Source organism: Tetrao urogallus, assembly GCF_951394365.1.
Source record: "Tetrao urogallus genome assembly, chromosome: 3".
Classification (NCBI taxonomy): Eukaryota; Metazoa; Chordata; class Aves; order Galliformes; family Phasianidae; genus Tetrao; species Tetrao urogallus.
The window spans coordinates 84,969,961-84,993,555 of NC_136815.1; the positions used below are offsets into that span (position 1 = coordinate 84,969,961).

At 48.7% G+C, this 23,595-nt stretch overlaps 2 protein-coding genes across 2 annotated transcripts in view; one reads left to right on the forward strand and one right to left on the reverse strand.

Annotated features, from left to right (window-relative positions):
- Positions 1-840: 840 nt before the first annotated feature.
- ATXN1 (ataxin 1) lies at positions 841-9,527 on the forward strand (the record flags this gene model as incomplete). Its single annotated transcript, XM_079533290.1, has 2 exons — positions 841-2,706; positions 8,997-9,527. The coding sequence occupies 2 exons, from the start codon at positions 841-843 to the stop codon at positions 9,525-9,527; spliced, it is 2,397 nt and encodes a 798-aa protein (XP_079389416.1).
- An 11,555-nt stretch (positions 9,528-21,082) lies between these two features.
- The window catches only part of GMPR (guanosine monophosphate reductase), a gene marked incomplete at both ends in the record, with an annotated part of 36,736 nt that continues 34,223 nt past the window's right edge, over positions 21,083-23,595 (reverse strand). Inside the window, one exon of the mRNA XM_079533812.1 lies at positions 21,083-21,263. Within this exon, the coding sequence (XP_079389938.1) occupies positions 21,083-21,263 (181 nt within the window). The remainder of the gene's footprint in view (positions 21,264-23,595) is intronic.

The window sequence follows — 23,595 nt, forward strand, 5'->3', positions numbered from 1 at the left end:
CAGAATGGCTTGGTTTGGAAGGGACCTTAAAGATCATCTAGTTCCAAACCTTTATCATGGGGAGGGTTGCCACCCATCAGATCAGGCTGCCCAGGGCCTCAAACACCTCAGGGGATGGAGTTTGCTCAGCTTTACCTTCTCCTTCCTGGAGCGTCTTTGGGCTGCCCACAGCCTCCTTGGTCCAGCAGCAGTGCTGCATTTGAGGGCTCTGCAGTAGCCACCTTCCCTCCACTCCATGCACAGCTGCCAGCTGCTATGCAAATATTGTGCAGGAGGTCACCGAAGGTTCCCAGGCGTTTTAGGACATGGTAGTGTGAATGCAATGCTGTTGTTGCAGGGAAAGGAAAGAATGGAAGGGTGAACCTTGAAGGTGCAGTGGGAAGGAAGTGAGCCTCTGAGTCACAGGGAGATAAATCTGACACCTTACAGTGTCAGAGAGTTTCCGACCTGCCTGAAGTTCTAATTGTTTTCAGAATGTGCTAACAGATGTGCACAGAATCTTAGCTGCTGTTTTACAGCACAGCTGTCCACTGCTCCTTGGGATGAGAGCAACAATGACCAGCTGAGTTGGCATTCCACCTTTTTTCTTAAGTGCTGGTTTGAGATGTCAGGTTTTTTGTCCCCATTCCCCAGTGCTGACATTGTGATTTCGCCCTCCCTCACCCACCCTTTCGTTGCAGAATCCAGAGGAGCCGTTGGAGAATCGTGCTCACGGGGAGATGATTCCTCATGAAGTCACTGGATCCCTTGCAGAAATCAAATGTGACTTTCCATTTATCAGACTGAAATCAGAGCCAGCCAGACAGTGAAGCAAGCACAGTGGAGGGGGGACGGCGAAAGATGAAATCCAACCAAGAGCGGAGCAATGAATGCCTGCCGCCCAAGAAGCGAGAGATCCCCGCCACCAGCCTGCCTTCGGAGGTGAAGCCGGTCCTGCCGAATGACAACCACCGCACAGACAACCTAGCATGGCTCCCCGGCAGTCAGAGCAGCCTCGGGGGCAGGCACAGGCCCGGGGGAACGTCGGCGGAGGTGGGCTTGCAGCAGGGCCTGCACAAGCCGCCGCCGGCGGGGCTGGACTATTCCCCACCGAGCGCGCCCAGGTCGGTGCCGGCCCCCACCACGCTCCCCACCGTGTACTCGTCCGCACTCTCCCAGTCCGGGACCCCCGTCTCCCCTGTGCAGTACACGCACCTGCAGCACACGTTCCAGTTTGTCGGGCCCCAGTACAGCGGACCATACGCAGGGTTCATCCCCTCGCAGCTGATCTCTCCGACCGCCAATTCGGCAACCGGCGCCGTGGCGGCGGCCACAGCTGTCGCGACCACTCCATCCCAGCGCTCCCAGCTGGAGGCTTATTCCACGTTGCTGGCCAGCATGAGCGGCTTAAGCCAGCAGGGGCACAAAGTCGAGCCGCACCTGGTTAGAACGCCTGGACTGATCGCTGCAGGGTCTCCTCCACCTGCCCAGCAGAACCAGTACGTCCACATCTCCAGCTCTCCCCAGAGCGCGGTCAGAAATGTCTCTCCTCCAACCATCCCGGTCCCCCTGCATCCCCACCAGACCGTGATCCCCCACACACTCACCCTTGGCCCCTCCTCCCAGGTTGTGGTGCAGTACAGTGATGCCTCGCACTTTGTCACAAGGGATGCCCCCAAGAAGCCCGAGAGCGGCCGGCTGCAGGCCATGCAGGCCAAGGAGGTGCTGAACGGTGAGATAGAGAAGAGCCGGAGGTACGGCATTTCGCCCTCTGCCGACATGGGTCTGGTCAAAGCAGGCAATAAACCAGCTCCTCACCATTATGAGACCAGGCACGTGGTGGTGCACTCGGGCCCTGCCGACTACGGTGCCCGGGAGTCCTCAGGGGTCCGAGCCTCCGTCATGGTGGTCCCCAACAGCAGCACACCAACCGCGGACTTGGAGGTGCAGCAGGCCACCAACCGAGAGAACTCTCCCTCAGCCCTCAACGACAAGGGAAGCTTGCACTTAGGAAAGCCAACCCACCGCTCTTATGCTTTGTCCCCGCAGCAGGCCCTGGGCCACGAGGGGGTGAAGGCCGTGGCCACGCTGTCCCCCCACACCGTCATCCAGACGACCCACAGCGCCTCCGAGCAGCTCCCGGTGGGGCTGCCGGCCACAGCCTTCTACGCCGGGACCCAGCCGCCGGTGATCGGCTACCTGAGCAGCCAGCAGCAAGCGCTGGGGTACCCTGGGGGGCTGCCCCAGCACCTGGTGATCCCTGGCACGCAGCCCCTGCTCATACCGGTCGGCAGCGCCGACGTCGAGCCGTCGGGCGTCGCGCCGGCCATTGTCACCTCGTCTCCCCAGTTCGCAGCAGTGCCTCACACGTTTGTCACCACCGCTGTCCCCAAGAGCGAGGCTTTCAGCGCCGAGCCCCACACCACCCAGCCCGCCTACCAGGCCACCATGGTGCAGGCGCAGATCCACCTCCCCGTGGTGCAGTCCATCGCGTCCCCCGCTGCGGCCCCCCCCACGCTGCCCCCCTACTTCATGAAGGGGTCGATCATCCAGCTGGCCAACGGGGAGCTGAAGAAAGTAGAGGACTTAAAAACAGAAGACTTCATACAGAGCGCGGAAATTAGCAATGACCTGAAAATAGACTCCAGCACTGTGGAGAGGATCGAAGAGAGCCATAACCCAGGCATTGCTGTGATACAGTTTGCGGTTGGAGAGCATCGAGCACAGGTAACAGCGACACGGGGCGGGGAGTTGGGAGAGTAACAGGGGCACCTCAGTGTGCCCCAGCTGCTTCAGATCTGCCCAGGGTAGTTTTTCAACCTTCACATTCCTCTGTAAGGCTGGCTCTGGCCCCAAAACCGCCTGTCTCACAGTGCTAGTGAAGCCATCAGGGTCACACTGATGACAGGTGTAGCTTCTTGGATATAAAATGGGATATCTATGACTTCCTGAGGGACCAGTCTGCCCTCTTGTCTTAACACCCAGGTTAAAATGCTATGGGATGACTCTCAGTGCCTTTATTAGTCCAAGGGAAGCATTTACACGCTCGCTGGGTATGATCAGCACAGGAAATCCCAGCAATGTCATAGTACTCAAGGCAGTACAACCTGAGGCCCCAGCCTGTCTGCACCCAGCACTGCTCAAACACACAGTGAGGAAAAAAACCTGTCCTGACATCATGAAAAACCAGTCTGAGATTAGGGGCAAACCGAGACACTGCTGAGCAGAAAGAGATTTGCCAAAGTACGGTCATGCACTGTGTCACTGTCAGGGCCAAGGCACATGGGTGGATCCGCTGCCACCCATGGGCCTACCCCAAGGTCTTCATTGCCTGGTCAGGATTTGGTATAAATTCTGCTGTATTTTATAGCTCAAGAACCCGTAGGAGAAATTGCATGATCTTTGTGGGTTTTTATTAAAATACAAAATAAGTTCAGCAGTATGAGGGGCTGTTTTGCATTCTCAGAGGTGATTTCGACCATACACTCCAGAAACCTCAGGCTAGATTCAGCACAAATCCTAGCCTTGAGCAATAGGTAGGGCATAAGGCTGTGAATTTCCATGGCTGAGAGACAGCTTGGAGTTGTCTGGGAACACATCCACTCACACACGTAAGTTACTGAAACACTACAGAGTTGTACCAAGGCTTCAGCTGCGGATGGTTTAAACACTGCACAGCTCACATAAACTGTGTGTTCAAGGGAAGTTTGGAAAGAAGAACCATTGAGGTGGCCGGGCAGGCTGTGCTTCTGAACTTTGTATCTCACTGGTTTCCAGGATAGGAAAAATCCTGTGACTTTCCAAAGTAACTCTTACATTAAGATGGTAACTGATCATAAAGCAGTATCTTACTACTGTTCGTTTTCTGAGCAACTGAGGTGCTGTTCTATTGAGGCTGGGGCAGATTAGATGTAAGGGGTATTACGATCCCTAGAGATGCTCGTTTAAAGTAACTTTGTTTCAAGTGTTTTGGGTTTGGTTTGGAACACAAGTGCTACAAAGGGCAGCACCCTGATGCTGCATCCTCAGAGGTGGATGCCCAGAGGGAGAGGGGAACTGGAAGGGGATGCAGGAAAGCACCTGTGACTGACAGTTTGGAGCATGAAAAGCAAAGAGATCTGATTCTGAGAATTAAAGCACACACACAGAATTCTTATTCTCATAGAATCACAGAACAGCCTGAGTTGGAAGGGACTCACAACGATCGTCGAGTCCAACGCCAAGTCAGTGTCCTATCCTTCCCAAACTACACAGATGATGGGGGAACCAATGCATGTGACACAGCCATGCATCATGTCAGTTGTGCAGTTTCCCCATGTATTTTGTCTCTAGATGTGTGTGCATCACCCACTGGCCTGATAGAAAGATCAGCTTAGGGCCTTGGATGCCTTCGGGATAAGGACCGATTGTTTTTCACCTCCGAGCCGTATCGTGGTTCTCTCAGTGAGAGCTGCATACCGCAGGCCCCATCAGTAGGAGCCTGTCCTTGGATCAGAACCAGTTCCTATGATTTGCCCCGGTGCCTTGAGTGGTGAGATTTCAGAAGCAGCGGTCTGCCCTCCGCAGTGGTCACCTCGCTTTCATTTCTCTCTCTGCAGCAGAGCCTGGTCTCTGCGCCAGCAGGTAGCGTTGTGTGTGATGGGCTGGTGGATGTGCTGGCACGGTGCAGTCCTTTGCAGAGGGCGGACTGCCATCCTCTGGCAGAATGCATGCTGGGTCCGAGGCTGCACAGACGCGCGCGCCGGGCTCATCCAGCAAAGTGTCACCTTATCCAGAAGCCTATCAGAAGCAGGCTGACATCATCGCAGCTGAAATACTCCCCAGCTGTGTTTCCCACGGGGGATGCTTCCAGAACTGAAGCGAGGGAGAGTCACGCAGAGATATCATTAGCGTGAGGGTTTAATTTCGGTTTCCTGCAGATCCCAGGGCTTGGGTCCCTTCCCAGATCAGCCGTGTCCCCGCACACAGGGACAGCCGTGCAGGTTTTCCCATGCCTGGCTGGAGAGAGGGAAGTGTTTCTACATTTGTGACCTTGCCCTCAGCCTAGCGTGGCTGTAGGAAGGCATTTAGCCTTATTAGCAGGCATGTGGCACTCATTACACGTTAGAGAATTGCTCGTGTGAGGAGGGCTTAGTCTTCTTCCCATTGAAAAAAGGCTGTTCAGTCTGGCTGCTCAGGGCAGTGGCTCTGTGGTGCTGCTGCGCTCAGATCCGTGTTGATTCCCAAGTGCAGTGAGAATGCAGTGCATGCGTAGTTCAGCTTCCCAACATACTTTATTAAAGTCAGTTTCTCTTGCAGATATACTTCTGTAAAGAGGGACCTTTCGGAATGGTGTTATCAGGGGGACGTGAGTTGTAACGACTAAGTGCCGTACAAAAATAGCCTTGTTACCATTAGCTTCCGTTCATTTAAATACTCCTCCCAGCAATCTCTGGGAAGCCATCAGAATGCTGATGAACTCATCTTTTCAGACTCGATGCAAACATGAGCTAATTTCCACCCTGACTGAGGGACAGCAGTAGGAGGTTATTTTTAGCTGAGCGTATACAACTCTCACGCACACAGGGAGGCAGCATGCAGTTGCTATTGTACCACATCACCGCTGCTCCTTCCTAGCAAAGGGCTAGGGCAGAAGGAGGCCATCCTCCCACTCCCCCTCCGCCGGGCGCCTTGCTATTCCCATCCTCTGCCAGGTGTGGAAGAGCAGAAGAGAATGAACCCACCTAAACCCACATGCTTCTTCAGTGAAACAGCTGTCCTTAGCCCTGAGAAATGTGATGTTTCCACTTCACAGCATCCCTGCTGCGGATGGATGAGAAGTGAAGCAAGTACCAAATGGATGAGAACCCAAAGTCCAGCTGTTATTCCCCTTGGATTTGCGTTGCCTTAAAAAGCGCTGTGGATCTGCATCTCTTTGTAATTCCACACCTTACTGTTACAATGACACATACATGCTCGTTACCTGTCCTCTCTTTTGCTGCAAGGAACAAGCAGAAGGCAGCAATGCACGTCCATTTGTGTTAAGGTTACAACACACTGGAGATGTAGAAGTTGTTCTCTGAAATGCTCACTTTCATCCCTGAGCGTCAGCTCCTGATCGTTTCTAAAGTACAACCTCAGAAGAAAAGATGAGCATTTGGGTCTTAGCTTTTCTTTCAAAAACAGAATGATAGACGTAAGAGGTGGAGAAGCCCACCTCTAGTTAGAGGTGTCAGTTTGGTGCACCTTTTTTAGACTGACATCCAGTTTCCCTTAAATATCTCTGCACACACAAACCATTCACTTTCTCTTTCGCCCATCTCTCTCCTTTTCTTTACCTTTGGCACAGACACAGGCACAGAAACAGAAATGCTGGCCTGTTCACTGCAGCAGGTGAAGGTCTCTCCCACTCATCCCTTGTGTGATCTTTGTGTTGTGTTCCTGGACATGAGAACGTCCAAATCCTTACTTCTACTGGGCACCCTTTGCTTTAGCACTCGTCTCAATGGTTGCTGCAGTGGGCCCTGCAATGCAAATTTCCGTGTTCTTCTGTGAAGACACTGTATCTGAAGAGTGGGAATGTTATTCCCTGCGCACCAGCTCCTCCTGCGCTCCATGTGTCAGCGGTGCTCCAGCTCCAGCCTTTGCTTCCTGAGCAGTCTGAGTTGCTCTCCATCAGCTGAGCGTGGCCGAGACATCATGCAATAAAGGGGCATAGGAAAGTGAGATATTCATTGAACGCGCTGAAAAGTTTTGGGTGCTCATTGAACGCGCTGAAAAGTTTTGGGTGCTCTCACTGGTCATTGGGAAAAGTAACTTGACAGCAGAGCCCCGGGTGCTTGAAGAGGGGCCGGTGTTTTGGTTTCTTGCTTTATTGTCTTAGTAGCCAGAAAGGCACAGAAAGGAATTCCAAATTTCTTTGTCCCTTACAATAACAATGTCAGGATATCAGGAGAAGAAGCTTTTGGAATGAACTTCTCTCGTGCCAGGAGAAAATGATGGGGGAGGTGTTTCTTCTGAACTTTCACACTTAAAGTTCTTTGACTACTATCCCTAGTAGAGAATGGTGATGTTAGAAGTCAGTTGAGCAAAATCCACACATAGCTAGAATCAAATCATAGAATCATAGAATGGCCTAGATTGAAAAGGACCACAATGATCATCTCATTTCAACCTCCCTGCTATGTGCAGGGCCGCCAGCCACCAGACCAGGCTGCCCAGAGCCACATCCAGCTAGCTAGAACAGTACTTAATAGCGAATGAGGGAACACATTCCAGATCAATAGATGCCCATGAGCACTATGACTGGGTCATGGAGATTCTGGCATTGGTCATCATCTTTATTATTTAGCATTGTTCATGATCACCGCCATCAAAGTGGCTGTTTGTTTCTGGGACTCACAGTTCAGGCATGTGTTTTATATGCCATGTAAAACAGAAGCACTGCAAGCTGTGAAAGCATGTTCACATCAAGAGGAACTTGTGTGTTACTGAGTGTAATGCACTCAGTATGCATGTAAGGCATGGATGATACCCATAATACACATGGCTTTTGATGGGGTGGGGAAAGTATAAAAAGGAAAAAAAATATATAGCAAACAGGAAGGAGAAGAGGAAGAGAAAAACTGTAGCAAGTAAATGAGAAATCTGCATTCATTAGGAAAGCCTACAGCTCTGTTTGGACAGTGGGTTCCATTTAAATCCAGAAGAGATGTCTTTGGAATAGGATCTCAAACTTGGGGCAGATGTTTCTATATTGGACAGGTGGAGCATCAAGACAATTGATCGATTGGCCCGGTCGTATAAGATTGTAGCATATATTTATAGATTTTTTTAAAGGGTTTTTTGTTTTTTTTTCCATCATGGAATGACCTGTCTCATGAATTGCAGTTGTCTGCTAGGGCAGAGTGTGGGTTTAATCAGTCAAAAGCCACGAGGAGTGTTTGACTTGCATGGTCTGGTGGTTCTGCTCTATGGGACATCCCACATCCAGCCCTCCTGCCAAGGGCGGTGCTGATCCATCGGGTGAGGTGCACAGGGAGCTGCCTGGGGTCCTGTTTGCAGGCGGGTGCTTCTGGGGGAGCGGCACCAGTGGGGAGGGGAGCAGAGCTACCAGGTGCTGCTAACCAGGAGCCCTCGGGATGCGTTAGGCTCTGTCCTGTAGGCCATGAGTCAGAGGAGCCCACATCCACCATCTGAGCCCACGGACAGGCACGGCACAAAGATCAGAGGGTGTTTGGGTGCTGTATCATGTTAGCCCTATGATGCACTGTGAGCAGGGTCATGGAGCGACAGACACCTGCTGCTGGTCTGCTCTTCTGGATATCGCAGCTGCCTGTATGGTGATGAGGTGTGACCCAGAGCCATGCATGATTTGAAAGTGGGGTGAAGTGGGGACTGACAGGGCTGGGCTGAGCAGTGAAATCAAGAAAGATGCTTTTCATAGGTAATAATCACTGCCGCTACAGACACAGCTCTGCGCACACCTGTGGCCTTTCCTTGTAAATCAACATCTTCAGCCATTTCATGTTGGTAAGTACGCAGCTGCGTGGGCAGAGGCCAAGAAGGAGAGGTGACATTCCTGTGGTCATTTAGGGAATCACATGTTGGAGCTGGGAATTGAGCCTCTTCCAGCTAAGGGAGCCATCCTCTGGCTGGAACGTATTGGCAAGCATGGGCTAGAGGCTGAGGGCACGGCAGGGAGCAGAATTTGTTAGCTGCCAAAGCTGTTTTGCCTGCTGGGTTCCTGTGAGCAGCTGGATAGAGGTAAAGATCGATTCCTGTTGAGGTTTTGTGTTAAGTGCTGAACTCAGGGAGTCAACACCCGTCAGAGAGTTAACACCCATCTGACAAGGACAAGCCTGAAGTCTGGTGCGCCATGTGCAGATTTCACAGAAACCAAATGGCAGCGGCACAATCCCTGCTTGACTCTCACCAGTGACAACTGCTGGCCGCTGCGCATGTGCACCAAGGCAAAGGGCCCGTCTGACACTCTCTCCTCTCTCCCTCTCTCTCTGCTGTCTCCTCTCTTTCTGCAGGTCAGCGTGGAGGTCTTGGTAGAATACCCTTTTTTTGTATTTGGACAAGGCTGGTCATCCTGCTGCCCCGAGAGAACCAGCCAGCTCTTTGATTTGCCATGCTCCAAACTCTCAGTGGGGGACGTCTGCATATCGCTTACGCTCAAGAACCTGAAGAACGGCTCTATTAAAAAGGGCCAGCCCGTGGACTCAGCTAGCATCTTGCTGAAGCATTCAAAGAATGACAGTCTAGCTGGAAGTAGACACAGGTATGCGGAGCAGGAAAATGGGATTAATCAGGGAAGTGCACAGATGTTAGCTGAGAATGGTGAACTGAAGTTTCCGGACAAAATAGGATTGCCTGCAGCACCTTTGCTCACCAAAACAGAACCCAGCAAGCCCCCGGCAACAAGGAAGAGAAGGTGGTCAGCCCCCGAATCGCGGAAACTAGAGAAATCAGAAGAGGAGCCACCTTTGACTCTTCCCAAGCCTTCTTTTATTCCTCAGGAGGTTAAGATTTGCATTGAAGGTCGATCCAATGTAGGAAAGTAAATGTTGTTTGGGGAAAGGAAATTAGGCTATCCCTTGTCATTTTTATCCAGATTACTGTACTGTAGACTAAATAACCCAGTATTTACATGTTATCATCTTATTTTAGGTTTATGTTATAACCTTGTTGTTATAGTTGCAGCTGGTATTATGCAGGAGACTGGTGCATATGTTTTTCCACAAGTGTTTGTCAGTGACTAGGTTTCCTGAGAGCTACAGAAGGGGCAGTATCTGCTTCACACACCCTTAGTGGAAATGAATGTGTTGTCATGGCTCCTGTTTTCTAACACCTCGTGTAGGACAGGGTCCAGCTGTGATTCTGTTGGGGTTTTTTTTGTTGTTGTTTTTTTTTGGGGTTTTTTTGTTTTTTGTTTTTTTTCCCTTGTTTTGGTTCCTGTTCCAGTTTTTTGGGGGGGAGGTGCGGAGAAGGGAACTGTAGCAGAGGCATGTGTCACGCGTGGTGTGCGTGTCATGTGTGCTGTGCATGTGTCACGCGTGGTGTGCGTGCTCAGCCTGAGGCAGCCCTGCAGCAGTGGGGGCTCGTGAGGAGGTTTTTCTCACCCCGGGTGAATGTGGAGGACACAGCCCCACAGATGTTACCAAAAAGGATCAGATGCTCTCTGACCTTGTCAACAATAAGCCAACTCTTACTCAAGATTCATAGTATATATATGTACACATATATGTGCATGTATATATATATATGTATATATATATATATTTGTGTGTGTGTGTGTATCTGTACATATATATTTCCCCCATGGGGTCCGACTGCACTGATTTTTACTCGCAAAGCAACTGCCACACCAACATTTCCTTCTGCTTGCTCGTGCAGTTCGTTGCCAGAGGCCATGCACACACACACACACACACGGGGTGGCTGTTCTGCACCATTCACCCTGCAGGGCTGCCTGGTGGCATGGCTGTGTGTGAGTGTGCGCAGGTGTGTGTGGGTGCAGGGAGCCTCAGGCTGGGCGATGTGCCCGGCTCAGGCTCGCTCCTGTTTCTGTGCAGTGTTAGACGCATCGGTCAGGTTATGCCATGGACATTTGCTTCCACGAGGGAGATGCATACTGCCCCTTTGAGATCACAGGCACACGTCGTTTGCAGTTAGGTTGCAGATCTCGGTCTTTAACTCTATAGTACTGTTTTTGGTTCATGATTATGGACAACCGGTGCCACTTTTTTCAAGTTTCAGTGTGACACAGGAACCCGATGTTGAAGAGGAACATAGAATGTCTTTTAGCACTTAAAATGCTGTTCACACTTTATGGCTGAGCATCCTGGTCTAACGCTCAGTGCGTACTGTATCTCACTTTGATCTGCTCGGAAGGCAGCAGCAGCAAACAAACAAATCTCTTCAACACTGTAACTACACGCGACTCTGAAAAGTTTTCTCACAGGCAAGGCGCTGAAAGTTTCCATGTGGTTTCAAAGGGATGAATGTGAATTATTGAACTAGTATGTGACAGTCATTGTCCACAAAGGACTACTTAATAGGAGGCACTTTTTAAACTTTAATGCTTGAGAATGAGTTAAAGGCGTATGCGAGCTGACAGATAATAAACAAATAAGAGAGAGGAGAAAGGAAAGAGAAAAAAAAAAAAATCTTTGTCCAGTGTTTTTGAAAAAGATGGACTTTAAAGAATCTTGCAATTTGCACATCTTGAGTTTATCATTTGTGTGGTATTCCTGCAGTTTTTACCTAATAATGTTGTGGGGTGGGGGGGAGGGTGTCTGAAAGAGCATAAACAAATGTAGCAATGACTCACTAACCTGCCTGGCTCTAGGCCGTTTCATAGGGTTTCGTTCCTTTCCCAGTCCATTTTGGTCTCCGCCATATCTGCCACACAGAACCAGGTCCTACCGGGACAGCTCTGAGAATTTGTCTTCAGACTTGCTGAGAGGTTTCCATGAGAAACATTTCTATACGTAAGCAAGGCGTTTGTTTGTTGGTTTTTTTATATATAAAAAAAAAAAAACAAGCCGAATGTTGTTTTTCCTCTTATGATCTTTTGTTCTTTTCATTGCCTCATTTCCCATTCGGACGACTAGATTCAGGAGTTTGGTACAGAAGGAGCTGCTCAGCTCCCCGTTAGGGCTGCACAGCCAGCCGCTCACACGAGATGCTTGGCGCCTGGGGCCAACGGAGGGAGGACCCCACTGCTTCCTGTGGGGTCTGGCTTGGGCCCTGCAAGGTTGAGCATTCACATCATTTCTTCAGTTGGTGAGTTCCCGCCTTCAGGTAGTTTTAAAGAAGCCGTACTGATGGGGAGGAAAGGAAGTCAAAGTTCTGGATATTAGAAATACAGTATCTAAAGCAAACGAGCCTATTTAAAATCTCGTTTTCCCTCTCCCCTAAAATGCATTGCTTTTATTTAAGAAAAGAAAGATTAACCCCAAACCCCAGCTTTGACTCTGTTATGTGTTACTTGAAATTTAGCTCACACCAGAACTCATTGTTTTTATACCATATTCTGGGGTGCACCAAAAAGTTGAAATATGTTTAAAATAGCTTGAAACTATTCTTGAATTTCCTTGAATTTTATTAACCTCTCAGCGGGCTACAAACAGCTGAGCGGGTTTCTTCTCACAGTCACGCAGCTTAGGTAGTGCTTCTTAGTAATATTTCTGCTCAGAGAAGTTGCTTAATCTTCCATATACTCTGCTCAGGGCACTTGCAATTTATTGTTTCGTTTCGTTTCCTGTTTCGTTTTTGAGCTTCGATGGTAAAGGAATAGAAAGAATCGCAGATGTTACTTGGCATCCGTACCACTATTTCTGTCATTCACACGTACTGGGAAAAAATCTCCACGAGAACCACGCGCATTCACGATTGTGGTCGATGAGGAAGCGGGGGCTATTGAACTGACTAGATCTATTCAACTAACACTAAAAAAAAAATACCAGAAAACTAATAAAAAAAATGAAGTTTGGAGCAATAGGAATGTATTAGTTCTGTGCTTGTATTTCAGACTGAGGAATTCTGAAATAACTGGTTCTTTCCAAACAGCTGTCCCTTTCCGTGCTTTGGCTTTTGTAGGATGTGCAATACTTTACGTGCCAACGTAGACTCACCTGTGTGGTGTTAGCTAGATCTCATACCCTCTTCTGGTTTCCCCTTTCTGTTCTCTTGGAATAGTTCCTTCCTTCCTTCCTTCTTTTCCTGCTAATAACTCCCTCCCCCTAGAAAGCAGCGAATCGAGGGCCGGGTGTCCCTGCACCCAGGGCTCACCGACCCCTTTTGTGTTCAGTGTGCGTGGAGCGAATCACGGGCCTGCCGCAGCCCCGTGTGTTTGAAATGCATGCCTCTGGCCTCCGCAGTGTAACGGGGAAAAAAAAAAAGATCCAGGAAGAAAAGCTGAACCCAAGTTCACCCCACAACCACCGAGAGAGGAGTTTGGGGGTTGTTATTTTGGGGGGGGCGGGGAGGGGAGGGGAAAGGGGATTTTGCGCACATGAGACCCTGCTCCCAGCTGTGGGGTGCCTCTGGCTCCGGCCTCGCGCCCGCGGCACGGGCTGCAGTGGTTGTCTTTTTCTTTGGGTCTCTTTTTTCTTTTCTTCTCCTCCTTTTTGTAGCAGGCCTGTTTAGTTTACAATGAAATGCATACAATCACCGAGAAATTAGTCAGGGCAAAGAAAATAAAACGAGAACCTCTTTATAGGGATTTCTAAAAATATCTATCTGTCTATCTATCTATCTATCTATCTATCTAATCTATCTATATATCTCTATATATAAAACGACTGTTCCTTATAGTGTTTAACTTAGGCATTGTTTCAGTTTGTCTGGGCCACATCGCGGGGAATTTGAGTTTGATGTCACTTACCTCAAGTCCTACAGCTGAAGCCCGAATTGGCGTTGCTGTTGACCTGCTTCACAGTTTTGTATGTCGCTGTTGGGATTTTTCCCCCGACGAACCCGACGTCGGGACGGGGACGCTCCTCTGACTCCTTCAGGTCCCTCGTCCCGCTGTCGCGTTCTTCGGTCGCTGTTTGTCATTTTCTCAGCGCTGGGGAAGTGACATCAACTGCTCTCGTTTCCCTCAATCAAGGAACATTTAGAAATTTTTCACACCTTTTACTCAGGGATGGGGCTGGCATATGTGTGGTACACTGATGTGACCAGAAGCAGCACTTTTACTGCTCTGGAGTAGGGACGTACAACGTCACCGACGAGTTTGGATTTCCCGCATCTCATGACTTTGACTTTGTAGATATCGCAATACAAAAGCAGCAGGCTCAGCGCGAACCGTCGCTGTTGGTTATCATGAAAATTCACTCCGTGCAGAGATTTGTTTCACTTTAAGCGTGTTGCCAATATTAAAACGGAAACGGTGAAATTCGCTTCAGGCTTGATACTGCTAAAAACAAAAGCGAGGAGAGCGGATCCTCTCCGTTTTAAACACTAATAGTGTTACTTCAGAGAGGGGCTCTCGGCGCAGCGCCTGGGCCCTGGCCCTGCTGGCACTCGGACACACACTGACGGAGAGGTCAGCCCAGGGGCTCCATGCGGTGAAATGGGACATGCACTCGGACAGCTGGTTTACTTCTCTTCCCTCCCCGTCACCGCAGGTACCAGCAGAGCCTGCTCAGCGCTCTCTGGCCGGTGCTGATGCGAGAGCAGAGGGGTAAACATCTCCGGAGTGCAGTCAGCCATTTCCTTTCCTGATTTACCCGCCTGGCCCCTCCGAAGTCCCAAAAATAAACAGAAAAGTGAGGATCGGTCAGTGCAGATCTGCATACGTGTACCCACAGCCAGACAGAAGCGTTGGTTTGCACGCGAATCAATCCGTGTGAATTCCATAAGCTTACACGTCCACTTGTTTTCCTGTCCCAAGGACAGTTTGGTGTTTGTGTCAATAGGGAAATTCCAAACGAGTTGCACATCTCTACTCCAGAGTACAATTTCTTTTACATAGACGACCTCGCTTCAGATGTGTTACCTTTACTGATAGGATCTTTTCTTGTAGCACTATATCTTGTGGGAATATTTTTTGATGTAAACCTAATTTGAGAAGCTTATTAAAAATAGAAACTTTTTTTGAAGCACTCACATTGAGGAGTACAGGTAATGTTTTAAAAATTGCACAAAAGAAAAATGAATGTTGGAATGATTCATTCAGTGTTTGAAAAAGAGATGGCTCTGTTTGAACAGTGAGTTTCATACCTTGTTTGTAAAAAAAAAAAAAAAAAAGTTTTTAAATACAAAAGCAGAGAAAGGTTGAAAGTTACATGTTTTTTGTATATAGAAATTGTCATGTCTAGATGATCTGATTTGTATTGGCTTTGGCCAGGAAGAATTATTACTTAAAAGGCTCTTAAAGAACAACTGTGCTTAATTTTCTGTTCGTACTACATGGGTCCCGTTTCTGGGGAGCGGAGTCGTGCTTCACACTGTTTATTCCTGTGCTGAAAACACACCTTGGAGCAGCAGTTCTCGAGTGCGGCTGCCGGGCACTTCGGAGGGTGGCTCTGCTGTGGGATTTGGCTCGCGGTCCCTCCTGCCTGCACCGAGGGACAGGGCTGGTTTGGGGGAGGCCTGGCGATGCCCTCGGGGATCCTGCCCGAAGCCTCTCGCTCCCGTTTTTTCCTCTCTCTGGGATGCTGTTCCACTTCTTTTCAGCACTTCCTGTTCCAGACGAAACCCAAAGAGTATAATCCTGAGCAAGAAGTGTTTATAACAAGGGATCCTAGCCCAGTACCAGCAGCAGGGCTGTGCCCGAGGCTACGTGGCCTTCGGGCCCCTTCCACTGCCCCCTCTCCCCGCTGCCGGGAGCAGACACACCAGACAGGTTTCCAGTGATGATCTCGGTTGCTTAAGAGACCGGTGTTTGTTTTCCAGAAGCCCAAAGGAGAGAATCCTGGAGCCATTTTTGAGGAGAGGGTCTCTTTCTAGTCCAAAGATTGAGCTGGGCAGCTGGCGGCCGGCGGTGGGGCGACGTCCCAGAGCGCCCCCATCCCCTGCAAGGCGGTGACCGCTGTGCCCAGGTGTCCCCGAACCAGGAGGAACGGCCCCAGTTGCGTTACAATGAAGTGCATTCAGCCAATAGGTAGTATTTATACAATAACAGTCTCTAAGGTTTCTGTAGTTTTGTTTTTTTTTTTTTTCTTGTCGTTATCTGAAAGGACTCAAGTCTTCCACTGAGGATTTTACGGAGGCTTCACCAAGGTTGTTTTTTTTTTCGTTTGCTTCTGTTTCGAGCGGTCAAAGCTCCCGCACCCTTCCCCTCGCCCATGCAGTAGGCATGCATTGGAAGCGCTGTGTGCAGCAGGCGTTAAGTCACGCGTTGAGCTGTCATTGCTGTACTGCTGGATTGCTGACATGCAAAAACCCCAGGGCCGGACCCACGGCCTCGCGATGTCAGCCGAGGCGGGGATCCCCCGGGGCTTTGCTGAAAGAGCCGAGGACCCATTGCTGTCCCTACAAAAGCGGTCTGCAGAACTGTCTGAGCAGGCGGGTGGGTCTGGGAGCTGAGCGTGAGCGGGGCTGGGGGCGGCTGCAGGTGGCTACATTGGCATCTCTGCCTGGCCATTGGGCCGGCCTCTTCGCAAAGTTACTAATCTGTTAGGGCGTACATACAACCTCTCACGACAGTCAGCTAATGTTGAAACTCACTAATGTTATCTATTTGCTCTTCTTTTTTTTTTTTTTTTTTTTTTTTTTTTGAATAATATATTAACTTGTTGAACACTGTTCTTTTTGCAGTGTTAAAAAGAGGGGGGTGGGGGCAGGGTTACAGGCAGGGGTTTCCCAACCTTTTTCAGTTCGGGTGAGCTACTGAAAACCGTTTTGTACTAGCTATGTCACCGTGCTGGCAGCCGGGGGGCTGGGGCCGGCTGCAAAGGCGCTCGGCCAGGGGCCTTGCCGGGTGAGGGTCTGCCATTCTTCAGCATTTCTGAGGTCCTTTATTTTTGTTCGTTTGGTTTTTTTCTTCTCATTTGGTATTACTCATGAGGGTTGTTGCAAATCACACTTCCAGCGTAGTTCCTAGCGTAGGCCCAGTAAAAGGGACATCGCAGCTTTGTGGTGGGGAGAAATCGAGCTGACATGGCCAGTACAAAGGAGAAATAGGGAGGGAATAACGTTTTGCACCTTATTGAAAAGAGGAGAAGATTTTAAGTGCATACAGACATAGTTAAGAGCTTTTATTGTGACAGGAGAACTTTTTTCCATATGCGTGCATACTCTCTGTAATTCCAGTGTAAAATATTGTACTTGCACTAGCTTTTTTAAAACAAATATTAAAAAAAAAAATGGAAGAATTCATATTCTATTTTCTAATGGTGGTGTGTCTATTTGTAGGATACACTCGCGTCTGTTTATTGAATTTTATGGTCCCTTTCTTTGATGGTGCTTGCAGGTTTTCTAGGTAGAAATTATTTCATTATTATAATAAAACAATGTTTGATTCAAAATTTGAACAAAATTGTTTTAAATAAATTGTCTGTATACCAGTACAAGTTTATTGTTTCAGTATACTCGTACTAATAAAATAACAGTGCCAATTGCAAACGCGTGCTTCGTCTTTATGAACAGCAGCTGAGTGTGGCATCGCACTCCTCTGAAAGCCCTCTGCCCCGTTTCCTTCCCCCCCCCAGGAATGCACCGCACACGGCATAAAACCTTCTCAGACTTTTGGAGTGAAGCTCTTTATTGCGTAACAAAACTTGCCACGGACAGTTTCCAACGGCGATACTTGACTGTGCCCCTGGCGCTGCAGGCATCGCGGGCACGGGCTGGCTGCAGGCAGGGCAGATGTGCCATCAGCATCTCAGCAGTGCGGCGTGGGCCGGGGAAATGGCTAAGGCCGAGCAACTCTGCGTGGCTGATCACATAGAAGCTTTTTACAGCTGCCGCAGGCAACACCGAGGAGTTCTAGACTATTTATTTACGTGTGAGAACTTCAACAACAGTACACAAGGTGTTGAGTCAATGCTAGAGAGGGCATCTGAAAGACCCCAAATGAAGCAAAGGGAGTGCTTGGTTCAGAAAAGGCTTTGACTCTCAAAGTGACCAGGTCTGAAAAATCCCATCCCAGCACACTGAGGTCTGGCTAATTGCTGCCCTGGTTCTTGCTCTCCCCCAGTCCCTTCTCCCTGGCAACTGACTGGCAGAAAGGAAGATGCAGTCACACTTGCATGAGAAACGCTCCTCCAAAAGTAAGCAGAGGCTCCTCCTGCCCAACTCCTCACACTTGCAGGGTCCCCCACATCCTACACTCAACTCCATGCCCTGAGGAGAGAAGAAAGATGCACAGAAGAGCATGGCCCAAGAGGGAGCCAAGTGCCTACTGAGCGCACGCACTCATTTCTTTCAGAAACAAGAGCCCACGTGGCTTGCTCTGCATCTGGCAGAATACTGCCAGCCTCGTCTGAATAGTGTAACGTGGCCTTTTTCATCTCTGTTTACAAATTTTGGTGTACCCAATTCAATCACTGTGGAGCCAGTGGAGCCACACCTCAACACTGCTCTTGTGTGCTCAGCTTAGCAATTCTCTGGCTGGGGAAAGCAGGTGTGACTTGGCCTACAGTGCTGCTCATCTCCCATGTTCCTCTAGTGGGGAGACAGCATGGGGCTGAGGTGGCAGGGTTAAAGAAGACCAGGTCAAGCAGAATCACCCAACAGTAAGCAGATAAAAAATGGTACAGATGTTCCACAGAAGGGCAACAAGTAACAGAAAACCAGGTAAAATATGCAGGTGAGGTAGATCTGCAAATGGCACATGGCATTTTGTGGTCTCGGCCTGGACCATCCCACCAGGCACAGCACACCCCAGTTCCTTGCCAAAGTGGCTGTGGGTTTGTGCAGGGCACAGTACCTGGGGCTGCGAGAATACAAGGGCAAATGAGGAAGCACAGGGCTGGGTGCTAAATGAGGGCTCCACCTTGTCTTTGTTCCATATGCAGGGTGGGCTGATTTGGGGGAGCACAGCCTCTGAACAAAAGTAATATGTACTTCTGGAGGAGATACAGCCATGCCATAGGTTCAGCTTTTCTGCAGCTGATCCTCCCTCCTGCTCTCTCTGGAGACAGAAGGAGAAAACCAACAGGAACTGCTTCACAAAATGATGGCAACAGCTGCTATTCAGAAAACCAAATACCTTAAGTCCATGCTTTACCAGTCATCACTCTTACTGTCAGTGTCACTGGAGAACTGGGAACACCTCTTAATACCAATCTACTCTCACCTTTTCCTATTGGCACTGGTCAGAGAAAGGTGCATGTGGCTGTGCTAAGCACACAGCCTGCCCAGGGAGCAGCCCCCCATTACCCCAGCACTGGTCCTTTGGAAAAAGAAACTGTTTGACAGAGATGTCACGAAGCTGCTCTGTTCAGTGCTCTGATCTTTTTAGAAAAGTGTTTACAAATATATATCCTTTGTGTCTATGTATTTCTCAACTTTCATTTAGAAATGTAGCTAAAAAAAAGTAGAAAAGCAATAGTGAGTATAGGCATGAGACCAGCACACTGCTGCATGTCCCACGTATGAAGGCACGAGTGCAGAGACACATCTGTGGGCAGGCCTGCAACATGACAGCCTGACATGGTCTAATCCTGCTCCTCACAGGGGTGTTCATTTGCCTTTACACCCTACACTTCACATCATGTACATAAAGGAATGGTGACCTCCTACAGTTGTACTGATGCACAGAGAGTAACGCTGCCTGTACTCCAGGCTTAGTGATGGTAAGAGCAGGATTTGTGATAAAGAAATTGGGCATCTTCTAAACAGGACGCAGTCGGGCTTGAGGGAGCAGAGATCAAACCCTTTACCATAGGGTCTGCATCTCTTCTACATTCAGATTCCTGTACGAGATCCAGCAGGAAAGATGGTTCTCAAACTCAGCATGGGTGTAACCTGTGCTCACACGAAGGCCCTTATTCATCTCCAAAATAAATGAAAGGGTCATATCACAATTAAGAGTTAGTCCTACATGTTTAATGGAAGACGTTTAAAATAGGCCTTTTAGAAGATCTACTGAGCCTTTCCTAATGTGCACAACAGACTTAAAACTCACTGGGCATCAGTTTGTGGCCTAGATATGCTCTCACAATGGCCAGTGGTACCAATACTCGTGCACGGCTTTTTGAGAAGTCCCTCAAATGAGCCAAATTCTGGAGATTCTCTTTGCTATTCCTCTTCCTACAGATCACTCATTTGCTTTTCAAAGGAAGCCTGCCTCTTTCCACAGATACCTGCAGGAGGGAAAAGTAAGGCTCTGAAGTACTGAGGTAACAACAGCTGCATTATGATCTCAGCAGCAATTCAAAGTAAGTGGCCAAGCATTATTAATTCACTGCTGTTCACTTTTACATCATTTATCATAACGAGCTACTGTGGTATTCATGTGGATGCAATGTGTATTTCCAAAGAAATTTCACTGTGATTTATCAATTAATTAGTGGGCCATAAAGTGTTATCCAGAGCCTTAAACATTCATTACTGCCTTTAGAACAAATGCTTTAATTCAATCTTGGCCTACCAGTGTCCTGCCATCAGGCACCTCTGCTGAAGGCTCCTTTTTGCTTTTCACGTTGTCAAGGATTGCAAAGGAGTGGTACCAAGTAGCTAAGAGTGAATTTGATTCCTCCATTGGACCTCGTTCACCTGGCCACAGGCAATGCACAGCACAACATTTTCACATCTCTGCTAAACGGACATGAATGCAGAAAACTTAAATGGGAGCAGGGAGGGCTGTGGAGAAACCTCCCCTCGGTGAGTTTACTGTTGCTGAGTTTCTATGTCTTAAAAATCTGATCACAGAGCACAGGGGAAAGCAGCAACCCACACAACACAATTACTGCATGCACGTAAAGCAGGCAAGCTCTGAGATGTTCTCTCCTGAATGATCTCCACAGACAGGGGCAGGCAAGACAGCATGGGGTTGCTACACTCAGTGCCAGCTTCTCTGCAGAGGCTGGTCCATGGAGAGGTTTCAGTAAAAATGGCAGTAAAAATGGCCCTGTGAACAGAGAGTGAAAGAGATCTGGCATTTTTATCATCACAGCAAGAAGCCAACGGTAGCCAAGCCTCACCCACCTCTGACATCCTGCAGGCTGGCAGCCCTGCCACAAGCATCCAACATTTTGCCAGAGGAAAGGTGAAGACAATTTGATTTTTGATTTCTCCACTCAATTCCTTGTAGCTTTTTCTCTGGAGGGTGCACTGTCAGAAGCAATGGTAGCTGACAGGTCAGTCTTAACAGAGGGAATATGCGTATGTGTGCAGGTGCAACAGCCATGTCTGTACAAGCCAATTCCTTGCTAACTGAGGTTTCAGCGACTATTTATCAGAGGAGAAAGAACAGACGAAGAAATGTTGATTAAAAAATAAATCAGGCACAGTAAAAGATGAGGCTATTGCATTTTGAACCAATGGCACTGTGTTAACAGTACAGCCTTCCCCTTCCAAATCCAAGCCACCAAAGGCTATGAGACTGCCATTCATAGAGAGAGGAGTTTGCCACTAACGCAATGTGGAGGAGAAATCAAAACAGACCAGCAACCTTTCCTGCTCTTCTCCTCCTATCTCTCTCCAGTCCCCCCGTCCTGGGCTATGAGAAGACCTGGCTGTGCTGCTGGGTGACCCGGATGAATGTTGTTCTCCTGCTCAGTTCCTTGAGTTTGGCAGCTCCCACGTAGGTGCAGGTGGAGCGCAGCCCTCCAAGGATGTCCAGGATGGTGAGTTCCACATCTCCTTTGTACGGTACCTCCACAGTTCTGCCCTCTGAAGCCCTGGAGAAGAGATTGGTTACTGCATTTATGGCTAGAGGCAAAACAAACAGTGTGTTTACTGAAGCAACGTGTGGCACAGTTCACTGTTATGCCCTCAGCTTTATTGCTTGTTTGTCTGTTGTTCCTTGATGCTCTCAAGCACTGAAATGTTTCAACTCCAGTCACCAATACTATGAACCAGAAGAGGACACATCTTGAGTACGTTTCAATATCCCGTATCGGTCCTTACAGATCTGCCCTCCCCTCCGCTCCATCATGCACTATCTCCAAGTGAAGCTTCCAGAATACTGAAAGACAAATTTGACCTTGGCAGTGTCAAGCTTTAAAGGAACAGCTAGGCTTAGGCCCCGTGTGAAAATGTGGGAGCTGAGTCTCAGCAGGTTCTGGGCAGCAGAACTCTGCAGGGCTCTCTCCCATGCCATTGATCAGACACAGAAATGTTCTGGCTGCCTCCTACTGGCCCGGTTCCCCAGGCCCAGCACAGAAATAGTGGGAAACCTGTTACAAAAAGCTGCAGCAGAGCTGACCCCAGAAGCAAAGAAGTGAGCTAGCACATCTCAGAGGCAGACAAAAAGGACAGCAAAAAACAAAAGCACTGTGAACGCTATCAAGTATGGGCACATGCCAACATAGGTTTGCACTGTCCCCAAGAGATCTTCATCTGAAGATAAGAGATTCCAAGCAAATAACTTTCATCTCTTCCCCCTCAGCTTTCCCACGCACAGCAATTCCTCCTGCAGTGGAGTTCCCCCATCACAAGCTGATCTTTAGACCAAGCTTGTGCTGCACCAAACTGTCTGAGTTGGAGAAGGCGGCCTTGGGAAGGAGTCTAACAGCTGACAACAGCTGGCAAACTTTACTTTGGACTGAAATCCTTATCCTTGTGTTTCCTTCCTCAGAAACGGCTGAGATTTCTGTATGTCATGCAGATAGAGGATTGACAGCTGAGGACTCAGCTTTAAATGCTTTTTGGATGGCACTTCAGTATTATTAGAGTTTGAAATGCAGAGGGGAAGAGGGGATTGCTGCTCTTCTCTCCTACAAGAGAGTTCGAAATGATGGCTAGGATCTGTCATTCTTGTAAATGTGGCTTTATTTACTTTTCCCTTAAACAAGTTGTCTTGGGAATAGTGCTTGAAAGAAAGGGCATGCCTGTTTGGAGGCTCCATTTGCAAATCATTAACAGCACCAGCAGCTATGTAGAGGTACTTGAGTGTGAGCCTGGCTATATTTCATTCTGTTAGTTTAAATGTGAGGTCAAAGCCCTAGGGAGACAATAAAGGAGAAGTGTTAATATGCCATGTGAATAAGGAACCATGATTAATCTCCTTGCATCTGATGAGTAATTGACTCTTTCTTGCAAGAAACTCTTAAATAAACACTGTAATAAGTGGCCAGTGGAAAACGTATGTACTGCTGCTACCTAGCAGGCTGCACTGGGGCTCAGTGGTGCGTTGGGACTCTGCTGCAGGAGTTGACCAGCTTTTATTTTTAGCCCTAGTGCCAGCAGCATGAGAAGGCTCAGCCCACAAAAGGACATAAAAGTGGCCTTGCTACAGTTTTGCAACTTGTTTTTTGACCATGCCCATGTCCTCCAGCCAGAGGCTAGAGCTTCAGCTCAGTCTCCTGGGAGTTTTCCATGAAACTACTGTGACTGCACGCTGGGGACTTGGGGAAAACAGTGTGTATTTTATTTACTAGATCTTGCCATCTGAAAGAGCCCTACTGCTGGATGGGACAAAAAAAATGCAGGTTTTTCTGCACTCATACATGACAGCCCATTCAGTGCATGCATGAGTGCCAATGAATTGATGCAAGAATGTCCCCGTCAGTTCAAGCATAAGCACCCAGTTAATTCAGGCATGGGTGTTGTGTGAAGCATTAGTTGCAGGGTTTGCTAAGCAGAGAGCTGACTGGAAAATGAAGTACTTAGAGGCAGCCTCAGTCACAGTGGTTAAACAGACCTGCAGTAACAGGAGCATTACTCTGAGGATTATGAGCACTTGGTGGTCCTTTTTTTCAGAGCAAAATCACTGAGAGATGCCCATTCTGGCTTTGGAGATCAAACGATTATCGAAGTGGTGACTGCTAAAACCACAACCCAGAAGCTCCCATAGCTTGGCAGTGTTTCTAGTGCTCATTGGTATCAGCTGAAACACAGTCAGAATATCAAGAGGTAACCCAGAGAAGACACGTGTGAGATCAGCCCTAAGGAAAATGCTGAGAGTCCAATTTTATGCTCAGTCTTGCAGGGAAAAAAAAGTGTCAAGAAGGGCTGAAAAGTCTCCCACTCTACATGTTGTGACTTCCATATACTTCTGAAGAAAAAGGA